At 51.5% G+C, this 11,174-nt stretch overlaps 3 protein-coding genes across 4 annotated transcripts in view; all 3 read right to left on the reverse strand.

The window, feature by feature from the left end:
- Positions 1-3,274: 3,274 nt before the first annotated feature.
- Positions 3,275-6,010, reverse strand: ABB37_00007 (hypothetical protein; the record flags this gene model as incomplete). The annotated part of the gene is made up of 1 exon (XM_015796027.1): positions 3,275-6,010. The coding sequence occupies exon 1, from the start codon at positions 4,697-4,699 to the stop codon at positions 3,275-3,277; it is 1,425 nt and encodes a 474-aa protein (XP_015664035.1). The 5' UTR covers positions 4,700-6,010.
- Positions 6,011-7,452: 1,442 nt separating this feature from the next.
- Positions 7,453-9,320, reverse strand: ABB37_00008 (hypothetical protein; the record flags this gene model as incomplete). Of its 2 annotated transcripts, none has more annotated exons than XM_015796029.1 (1): positions 7,453-9,320. In XM_015796029.1, the coding sequence occupies exon 1, from the start codon at positions 8,887-8,889 to the stop codon at positions 7,453-7,455; it is 1,437 nt and encodes a 478-aa protein (XP_015664037.1). In that variant the 5' UTR covers positions 8,890-9,320. The 2 variants fall into 2 exon arrangements, with proteins under 2 accessions (XP_015664037.1, XP_015664036.1); XM_015796028.1 differs by having other exon boundaries at positions 7,453-8,898.
- Positions 9,321-9,677: 357 nt separating this feature from the next.
- ABB37_00009 (hypothetical protein) overlaps positions 9,678-11,174 on the reverse strand; it is a gene marked incomplete at its 3' end in the record, with an annotated part of 1,916 nt that continues 419 nt past the window's right edge. The window contains exon 1 of the mRNA XM_015796030.1: positions 9,678-11,174. This exon is cut by the window's right edge and continues 419 nt beyond it. Within this exon, the coding sequence (XP_015664038.1) occupies positions 9,678-11,126 (1,449 nt within the window). The 5' untranslated portion in view covers positions 11,127-11,174.

An 11,174-nucleotide genomic window follows, 5' to 3' on the forward strand; every position in this document is an offset into this window, starting at 1 on the left:
AGATATATATATATATATATATATATATATATATATATATATATATTTGGTGAAGAAAACAAAAAGTGAAGAGGCAACAACAACAAAAAAGCGGCAGCTCAGAGACATCGTGTCCGATAAGAGCGTCGAAACGAGAAAAGAAATGCGTCCTTATCAACAACACCACGAAATGGGAGCGCTGAAAGTGATGGGGACCAACCACATCACCAAACAGCAACAGCGGAAGATCAAATTGTTCAAAGTGAAGTGCAAATACAGAGAAAACACATCAGCAAGAACAACAACAAAGAAGAGAAAACAGTGAAAAAACAAAGTAGCATATTTAGAAACGTGCAGGTAAACAAAAAGCGAGCGCAGAGTACGGTATTTTTTTAAATAAAGAAAAAATTACTACAAACGCTGACCACAGCGGAATGAAGGAATTTTGTGTCCACAACGTGTAGCAAAAAAGCCTGAAAAAGAGAATTTCACTTGGCTTGCACAGCTCGGACACGTTCTTTACCTTCTCTCCTAAATCACCTTCTCTGACACAGGAAAGGGAAGTGAGGAAGAGAGCGGCAGAAAACTGTAAATGCCACGCGACAAACAACGAAGAGGACAAAAAAGACTAAAGAAAAGTGAAGGGTCGAGAAGACATAAACTAACTCAGTTACCTTGAATGAGCCATGGCGAAATATAGAGGATGAATGAGAAGGGTGAAGAGGAAAACACAAAGCAGAAACGGAGAGGGGAGCACATATCTCAACAACAAAAAAAAACCTGCTAATTCTATTTAGATTACGCACACACAAAACAATTAGAGAGGGAGAGAGGGAGACAGATAGAGAGTAAGGAGCAGTATTGAGCGGCCCTCGATATACTTCGTTGCTGCAGCAGCAAGCGTGTCTTCGAATTCAGATATCGTTGCGTCTGCGGCCCCCTCTTGTTCATTATTATTAGTTTGATCGTTGCCAAGGTTCATTGCCGTTTTCCAGTAACGTGATTCAGTAGAGCAAAAAAAAAGTTTTAGAAAGAGAAAAGATTACAGCACAGGAGCCAATTAAATGTTTACAAAATGGAGTGTAACGACGTGACAAGCATTGCCCGCGTTAGCCGTTAAAAAGAAAAAAACAAAACGTCCACAACCTGGTAGTAAAGGGAGGAAGTATTTAGTTTAATTACGCATATTGGTTTGTTCACGTAGCGTGTCGCGTGTGCCGCACTGTCTCCGATCGTGTTCTCCCGTTCGTGGATAAAGTAGCGCATTGCAGCTCAAAAGAGAGCCAAATGTGCAGAGGAGGGATAGTGTGAACAAGAAAATTAAACAACAGAACTCAAAAAAGGAAAACAAAGTGGTGTCCTCTGATTGTTTTTTCGATGGCTCAGCATTATCTATTTTCATCAAAATTACTGTCACCGTGGTGAGCATCTAAGCACCTCTTTTCCACAATCATTCTTTCCTTCATCGTTTTCTCTTTTGCCCAGCCCCTCTTTTAGTGCTGTACACCAAAGGTATCCGCCGAACGTGCTACACAGTACGTCGGGATTTTAAAAGTTCGTTGCCTCCTTTTGCCTTTTTATATTACCTGATCGCGTAAATTATTCGTTTTTCTTCTCCCCTCCCAACCCCCCGACGTGAAAGACTGGAGTTTTGCTCTGGCCAAGGTGGCCGAAACACACGAGGAAGAGATGGAAAGGATGAAAAGAAGAGAAAGAAAAAAGAAAACCGGCGTTGTTGCATCAATCGATTTTTACCAACCAAAAAAATATTTAATAAATCCAAAAAAAAGGCAGAACCAACATCGCAAGTCGAAAAGAAGAAGAAAGATAAAAACAAACAAACAATAAACACGCTGTGCTCACAACTTCAAATGATAGAGCGAGAGACAGCTTTACTAATTTCGAAGAATATATATCAATATATAAAAGTAACACCGCTAATCAACAACAACGACAACGATTTGGCGAACATCTCTTTATCTGTTGTAGCCCTGCAATGACCCCGCTCCTTAAAAAAAAAAAAGCAAAAGCACGCGAGATCAGTCGTTGAAAGAGAACTACACCATCACCGACAAGGGAGTGCTACTACAAGAAAGGAGGAAGCAAAAACGATCCTGTGGTCTGCTCCCCTCCAGAAGAAAAACGGACGGAAAGATAAACAGATAGTAGACTCATTTCATTGCGCTTCTTGCACGTCCGCAAAGCAGCATCGCCTTTTTTTTTCTCTCGTGTGTTTCACCACCTCAAAAACCGTACGCTTCTGTCGCTGTGCGTCTTTTCATCAACACGTGCCGACTTCACATCAAAGTTGCGTTGCCTTCCGCGCTTGTGCGTGTGGGTATTAAGTCAACATAACGCAGAAGAAGAAGATGATTTCACAGACGTTGACACAGTTCGCCGGGGAGAAAAAGAAAACACCATTGGGAACACGTCCACACAGAAACGACTGTGTACTTTATTAACAGAAATAATAATAAAAAGAGGCACTCATGCTACACTGTAAACACCGATCAACAGCATGAACAACAAGAGAACAACAGAGATGATCCGCCGATATTAAAGGACTCCTAAAAGAAATATATATTTATTATGGTTAAAAGAAAAAGATAAGTCGATGCGCATTGAGCGTTTTTCCTTCTTAAACGCGATTTTTTAACGTGCCACTCTCACGCACGTCATTTCTTCTCATTGGCGAGAAAATGTTTTTTTTTTCGCTCTCGTGCGGGTTCTTTAACGGCTCCTTCGCCAACTGTGATGTGTGAAATGCGCAGGAGGCGCCGGAAGTTCAAGGCAGCACGGGAGCACCGAAAAGCAATCTGCCGACACCAAGGAGAAAAAACCCCACAAAGAGAAAAAGAGAGGGGGAGCAGCGAAAGTGATCCATCTCACACGCGACAACAGAGCAACAACCACAAAAACAGTAATTCACGAAAAAGTGAAAGGAAATAAAGGCGCAGAAAAATAAAGAAGAACACGTGTCAATGCGTATTCTCGGCGTTATCGCACCGGAAAGGGGCTCAAACATCGAAGGAGGAAAAAGAAAAAGAAAAGAAAAAGAAATGTGAAAAGACCGTATAGTATATATGAAAGAACGCAAAGCCGCTACGTGCCGTAATAACACAAGCACACACGTAAAAAGGAAAGGAAGGAAAAAGAGCCAGCTCCTTTACAGATCCATTGATGGCAGAGACCCATTCCGCATTGCACCCCCTACGGTTGCGTTGGGGCTAGCAGCGAGGACATTTGCAAAGAGGAGTGCTTTCATCTCCTCCTACGAACGAGTCATTCCTTTCTTTTATTGGAAAGGCATCGGCATCACATACATGGGCTGATTAGTGGTGTTCTGCATGGCCTGCGGCATCACGCCAGGAGACGCCTGCGGCACGATGTAGCACTGCCCATTTGGTCCTTGCATCACCATGTAAGGCTGCGTCATGAGCTGCGGCGGTTGGGCAGGCATCGGGTACATCATCTGCTCCTGGCCGAAGTGCGGCGGCGGCGGCGGCGGCGGCGGCAGGCTGCCGGGGGCGGCGTTCATCGGCTGCCACCCACTGGCCGACGGCACAAAAACGGTCTTGTTCGGCGGGCCCGCCTGCACGTTGTTGATGGAGGTGCCGAGCGGCCTCTGGTGTGGTGTGAGGGGGTCGTGGCTGGAGCTCGACGAGCGCGAGGAGCTGAGCGAGTCGCCCTTCTTGTCACGTCCGCTCGTCGTCAGCGGTGTCTCGCGGGTCCGGACACTGCCGCGGCGGGTGCTGCGACGACGGCCGCTCTCGCTGTTCGCGCTGGAGCTGCAGAGGGACAGCGCCTCGGGGTCCGAGAAGGAGCCCTCGGCGCGGTCGTGCACCTTGTAGTGTACGACGTGCACGAACTGGCAGTCCTCGCCAAAACAACAGATGCCGTTCTTGGAGTAGTGTGCGCAGTGCTGCATTGTCACGGCAGGCTGCTCGTTACGCTTGCACTGGTTGTAGTACTCCTGCGCGCCGCGTGTGACGAAGAGCACGCTGCTGTCGTAGGCGTCGACCGGCGTCGGCGTGTTGGGTAGCGCAACGCGGAACTCCACCCCGGGCGGCAACGTCGGGTACGTCTTTGTGGACGTCCACCGTGTGTGAAGGGAGTGTCGCAGAATGAGGCCGTCCGGCATGTAGATGCATGTGCCGATGTCTGTCGCCCCCCCGCCCCCCACAATTGATTCGAGGGGGTTCGAGTCGTCTACTGTGCTGAAGGCCGGCACCGCCGTCCCGGCCGTAAGAGGCTCGTTGAGCTTCTTCGTCAGGATATCCTCCGCCGACGCGAGCGTGACGACGTTCGGGGCACCCGTGGCGTTGCTTGGCACTTGGTACTTGAGCGCGTCCTCCGCGTCATCGACATTCAGGGCGCAGTGCACCTCGCGACAGAGCGACCCGTTCAGGCACTCCTTCGTCCTGTTGTACTGCGAGCAGACGAAGAGCTTGTTGCGGCTCTTGTTCGGGCCGAGTTGGTTGTAGTCGTGCAGGTAGTCGAGAACACCGCGGGTGACCTTCACCTGTCCGGAGGCCACCGTGAAGAGGTGGTCCATGTCGTGGCAGAAGAAACGGACGCAGAACCCGACCGGTAGCGTCATTTTCTGAATTTCCGCCTCCGTCATCAACTCCAACTCATCGATGGAGGGGATTTGGATGGTGTCCCACTTCTTGGAACGCATCTTCTTGCTGCGCGACGAGTTCGCAGAGTGAACGGACATCTTTCTCGGAGATGGTATTCTTCGTTCTCGTTTCCCAGTTCACCTAAGTTTTACTCAGAAAAAAGAAATTATGTACTAAAAAAAAGCTTCAACTGGAAGCTTACACCAAAATCGAAGAAACGGTCGTTAGGCGCCAACCACGCAGATATTAAATTAGCGCTAAGGAAGACCGTGTTTACGCAGCGAGGTGCACGCGTTTACGACGTGGTAGAATTGAGGGAGATCACACACAACGTCGACTGCAACAAACATCAAACAGAAAGGGAAAACAGAGAAGAGAATTTGCTGGACAACGCGCGTGAAGCACCGTAGAAAAACGGAATCCACAAAGGGTGCGCGTGTCAGTATGTTTCAGGCACGTCCAAAAAAACAAACAAAACCAATAACAACAACAACAAAAAGGGCCTTAAATGACACTGCGATGGTCGGAGTAAGGAAAGGTCGTACACGAAGATGCGAAACCGTGGTACAGCCGATCAGCAGAATGAGACGAAGCAAGAAGAACACAACAGCGAAATAAAAAAAAGCGACGTCGGCCGTGACACTTCGTTTTCGAAATCTCCGTGTCGATCGGTTCACCGAAAAAGATCCAGTTAGATGCAATACGTTTTTTCCCTTCTACCTTTGTCTCTCCACACCGTTACGTATAACTGTTTTAAAACAGCGTGCGGCACGAATGGGTGTGCTGTTGCTGTTGCTGTTGCTGATAGGAGCACGCACACAAGAATCACGAAAACAGGAAAACAAAAACAAAAAGAAGAAGATCGACGAAGGCGCAGTAATCAATAAACGACAAGAACGAAACGATTGTCTTTTCACAGATTGTAGAGTGCGATATCGGATAGAACCAACGTGTACGGCTGTAATTACAACACACGCCTTCCAATGTACCTGTGCGTACGTGTGCGTCTGAAAATGCGGAAAAACACACACACACACACAAATGAGGTGACTGCTTCGACAGTGTCCAATAAAAGACGACGTTCAACAGTTCTCACCAGAGTATATATATATATATATAAATAGATAAAACACGAAGGCAACGACAGGAAGGCTATAAAGCGCTGAAGGGTGAATGGCAATTTGCGAGATTAAACGTAAATGTTTGCGTGTGAGATGAAGGAGAAAAAGAGCAAGACAAGAGAAGAAAAACAAGCGCGCACGCAGAACTATTCTGATCGCTTACACCAACAGCTACAGTATCAAAAAGAAAAAAGAAAGAAATGAAAATGATGAGAAGCGAGTACAGAAGAAAAAAAAACGCAGTTCTAACGAGTAGAAGCTAAACACCAGCTCGAGTGAACAGGTATCTGGTTGTGAAATATCACGGAAGAAGACAACCGAACAAGAAATGGCCAGGGCGCCGCACGTTGCAAAGATGAAAGACAGAGTAAGAATTGTAGAGAAGGCGAAAGTTCGGAAAACGAAGAGAACAACGCTTGCTCAAGAAAAATTTGCGTTTGTATAGAATCATGCAGGACGGATTCTTACACACGACAAAGCTGAAAGAAGAGAGAAGGCCGTCCTCCAACGTGCGCATTGTTAGTCTCCGCGTCTCCGTTGATCCTTTTTTCGGTGAAGGGAAAGCGTCGGTATGCAACGAAGAGCTCCAAAGAACATTATAGAAGGAGCACTTCCAACCACCCGCTTTGCTGCCTTGGTGTTCATTTTTCCCTGCGCTATTTCTTTGTGTATTTCGTTCCTATTAATTAAAAACCTTGTTTCTTGAGATTATATGCATACGACAGCTAATACAGTGACATTTTTTGTTGTTGTTTGGTTGTGTTTGCTGTCGCGCGTGAAGAATCAAAAATCTCGGCTGCATGTCAACGAGAAAACAACCAAACAACAACCAGAAGAAAAAAAAAGACATACAAAAAGTAACATAGTACAAAAAAGAAGAAGTGTATCTCGGTGACTCACAGACGCATGAAGTCCCTGCACGGTTCGGATGCTTCCACCAAGACTGAGTCAACCCCATCAGCAGCTAATGCACCGCGCTGCGTATTACAGTGTCTGATGCATGTAAATTCCTAACGAGCGTAAAACAGTGGGTACTTGAATCTTTACTCCGCAATCCCGATTTCTGGTTCCCCCTCTCCTCCTCCTCCTCCTCCTCATCCGTCCCCCCCTCTCCCTGTGTGTGTTCTGCAGCGACCGAATACTCGACCGTCGAGGAAGCGAGCCGAAGTGGACACAAAATCCGAAGCGCTTCGACTGCGTTTGCGCCCATATGCACCTAGGTAAAAGAACAACGACAACATTCAGCACTGACGGTGAGAAAAAGACATGTATCTCGTCGCACCTCCTCAAGTGCTCGCTCTCTTCTGTGATCGTGACGACCTAACACGCCCTTCTCCACATCTCCAACCACAGAAAGGCGATCAGCGTTAACAAAAAAAAAAGCACAATCAAGAGAACAAAGAAGCACTCAACATATATGTATATGTATGTTTTCCCTACGTGTAAGCCACGCGAAAAAAAAAACGGGGAGGAAAACAACAACAACAACCAGGCGAGGTACAGGAAATCAAGTACACACGGCGCACCGCACATGCCCCCAAGGTCAACACAGGAGACCCAAGTAGTACCTTTGTATATGCCCGGCAACACCGCATACACACACGGAGACCAGGCGAGGGAGGGAGGGAGACACCCACCTGCCCAAGAGCAGCGATCGGCGAAGCACAAGAAGAAGCGCATCTCAACGCAGACGAAATGGTAGGATCCCGCCATTTTGAGTTTCCACCATCTCAAACTGATGTCCCGCTTCCTTCCACGCCGAGTTTGTCCTGCAGTTCCGTAATGCGCTTCACGGCATCCTTGCGGCGCTGCCGCCACTCCCCTTCAAGCGACTGCAGCCCGTCTGTGCGGAAGAGAATGCGCATTAATTCTTCGTAAAACCCTTTCCGCTGCAGGTCGGTCAGATTTGTTTTCGTCGCCTTATCAATCTCCGACGTGTCCTTCTCGATCTCGAGCAGCGTGATCGTCTCGGGGTTGGAGTACTCGCCTGCCGCGACGAAGACGCGGGTGTCGGCACGCATGCCCAAATCGAAGAGCTTCGCCTGCGGGTTCTGCGGAAGGATTTTGCCACGGAAGACCACCTGCGCCTCCCCACCAATCTCAGGGACCTCGGCCACGACCGCCAACACCAAATCCACCACGGAGGACTCGCCATTCATCTGCACCTGGACGACTCTCTTGAGGGACGGGATGTGACACTCCACGGTAAAGCGCACGCGCAGGCGGTGGTTGTGCTCGTCCTCCGCCGCATTCTGCACGTCCACCGCAGGGCTGCTCGGCTGCGCCGCGGAAGGTGAAGGCGGTGCCGCGGCTGGCGCTGAGCTCGGCTGCGGCTGGGGCGGTGATGGCGGCGGCGGCGGGGAGAAGCGCTGCGGTGGCGCTGCCGCCGTGGAGGACGGCGAGGAAGACGCATCGACCGCGTCCGTTGCGGTGTTGGGCGTGCGCGCGCTGTTCACCCGGTTCGCCTGCCCACGTGCGCTGCCAACGCTGTTGTTGCTTGGTGAGACGCCTTCGCGGACGGCGGCGGCGGCGGCGGTCGGCGGGGGAGAGGCGTCGACGGGTACCGGCGGGGTCGGCGCGTTGGCGGCGCGTGACTGCGGTGCGGCGCCGTCGGAGCCGTCCGACTCCGCGCTGGTCGAACGCATCTTGCGAGGCGACCTTTTCGGTGGGTGTTTCTTGACGGTGCTGGCGGTCTTGTTCTTCTTGTTGGAGTCTGGCGAACCGTCCGTCTGGCTCATTCGGCGCGGCTCCGCGTTGTTCGCGTTGGTGTTGTTCATCTCCGCCGGTTTCGTCTTGCGCGAAGTACCCGAGTTTGGCGGCGCGGAGGTGCGGGGAGACGTACGTGCCGGCTCCTGCGGTCGTTGCTGATACAGCTGTGGCTGCTGGTGCTGCTGCCGCGGGGGTAGCGGCTGCCTATGCGACTGCATGTCCGCCGGTGTGGCGATCATGAGGGAGCCAAACGGGTAGTCGCACACGTATGAGTTGTCATCTGCGATGAGGCCGTTGTACAGCAGACGGGTGTTGGGGTCGTAGTTGTACTCGTCAATAAGAAAGTTGCGCAGCTCACCGACAGGGCAGGAAAGGGGCAGCGCCAGGTCGATCGTTTCGCCCCGAGTGGAGCGGATTTGCGCCTTTGTCTGCTCCGGCTGATAGCCGTAGTAGGCCATGGTGCGATCTAAAGGCAAAAAAAAGGATCAATATATAAAGATATAAGTAGATTGGCGATTGTAAAGCAAGTGGAAAAGAAAGAAGGAAAAGAAAAAAAACGCAATACGGTGCTGTCTTCTCACCGGAGCGTGTTGTGGCGGCACTGAGAGGATTTTCCTGCAACGAGAAAAAGTCTACAATCCCAATCGCGAAGATGCGTCAAAGTGAGTTGCGAGGACAAAAGGCGCAATACTCGAAAGCCGTGATGTATTTCCTTGACCGATGCAGGTAGAGATGTGGCGGCGTAGGCGTCGAATACGCCTCAATCCACGAGGGCAGAGCGATGTGAAGAAGGGCAGCTTTTGTTCTTGTCGTGCGTTTGACCTTTTCGACGAAGCGAGATGGACTGTGACTTCCCCCTTTTTTCTTTTTCCTTTTTTTCCCCTTTTTCTTTATTTGCGTGCGTTTCCGCATCACACGAGATCATCATAGTCGAAAGAGTGAGAAAAAAAGAAGTGGCATAGATGGGCAGCGAGGGAGCTAAGGAGGCAGTCGTTGAGGATCGCAGCGGCCACGGGGAGTGAGAGAGGAAGGTGGAGAGAAAAGAAAACATCTTTTCCTCTCTTATCCTGTACTCCGCGACTTCAAGCGTAGAGCCAGTAGAACATCTTTTCTTTTTTGAATTCGATCATTTGTGTTGACTTCTACACGAGCAGCTGCGCTGCCAAGAAAAGAGAGAAGAGAATAGTGTGAAGCTGGTGTGACGGGGAAGGGAAAAGAAAGGCGTCGCTATCCACCGCTCTTGGATTTAGGTCAGCGGGGCGTACTGCACCGCCTGGCCGGGAATGCGGTACTCGCGTGCGTAGCGCACCATGATGTGCTGGAAGTTCTGACTTGGCGCCAACAGCACCTCCATGTACGCTTGTAGGTCCTCTTGATTCCACTTCTGTGGGCGGAGCTCGAAAAGCGCGCAGAGGCGCGCCGCGAAGTCGTTGGTCAAGACTTCCTTCGGCATCCACCACAGCGTCCCCTGCAGAGCAGTGCCATTACCGAGGCTGACACTTCCCGCGCCTGCGCGCGGCTCCACCACCGCACACCCGCGAAGTTGTGCCACAAAGAGTTCTGCTGCCTTCGGTGCGTTGCGAGAAGGGACGCCGGCGGTACCGAAGAGCGACGACGGAATGCTGTTCCACCACTTATCCAGAAACACCTCCAGCGGCAGCCCGCGCGCGACCTCGCCGGTGCGCAACGTGCGAGGCGTCACGTCAGCGGCGGTGTCGAAGATGCCGGCAGCGAGACCAGTCAACACACGCGGAATGTTCAGCACACCCGCCATCCCTGCCAGTGACACGTCTTCCTCATCAGCCGCAGCAGGCGACGCTCCGTAGACTGCCTCCAGCGAGCGCAGCACGACGTCGGGGTACACCGCGGGGCACAGGTGGAGCCGCACCGCTTGCCAGGACATCCCCGCTGGGTCGGCAGCATCGAAGTACGTCAGCACCGCTCCTAACGCCTCGAACACGAGGGACGGGTGCAGCAGGCGTACGCGTCCGCGGTGCACGACGGCGCCGATGTCCTGCAGGAGCTGCGCCAGCTCGGCGGGGCTGCTATGAAACCGACGTGTCAACTCGGTAAAGGTGTACCCGGCAGACGCACCACCACTGCTGCTGCTGCTAGGTGCTGCCCTGCTTGTCTCGCCATTTTCCGTTTCCGCGCCTTCTTCGAGCTCGTCAATCGCCACGTACGAATCAGCCAGAACGGTTAAGATGTTCCGCTGCGGGTGAGCGGTGTGGCTGTCAAACATGCGGCTCAGCGACGCCACCACCACGTCGTCGTTGCACTCCGGAACTCTCGCGCGAGGCAACGGTTCCTCCGGCGGCACCGTCGTCACATTTTTTGACTCAGCAGCGGTTTCCTGCAGCGCGCGTGCACCAGTGGCGTTGAGGCGACGCTGGGCAAGCATCATCACGTTAGAGTACTCCACTCGACGCACGGAGCGCGTGGTGGTCTCGTCATGCAAGCAGAGCTGGTTCTCGCCTTTCATGATGAGGACGACCGAAGCGTCTTCCTCGGGGTCTGTCGAGGTGCCAACAGCGGCACGAGCGCGCTTGTGTCGCGACGAGCGAAGGCGTTCCTGTGCGGCTCGTGCTGCTGCGCAGGGATGCTCCCGGAAGCGCTTGAGCCACTCGTCGTCCATTGACAGCAGGCGAAACTCGTGCCGATCTGCGAAGTCAGAGCGAACGAAAATGTGGTTCATTGAACTCGATGGCGGTGTCTCCTGACGTTGTCGTGTGAGTGTGTGTGT

This window comes from Leptomonas pyrrhocoris, assembly GCF_001293395.1.
Source record: "Leptomonas pyrrhocoris isolate H10 chromosome Unknown, whole genome shotgun sequence".
Classification (NCBI taxonomy): domain Eukaryota; phylum Euglenozoa; class Kinetoplastea; order Trypanosomatida; family Trypanosomatidae; genus Leptomonas; species Leptomonas pyrrhocoris.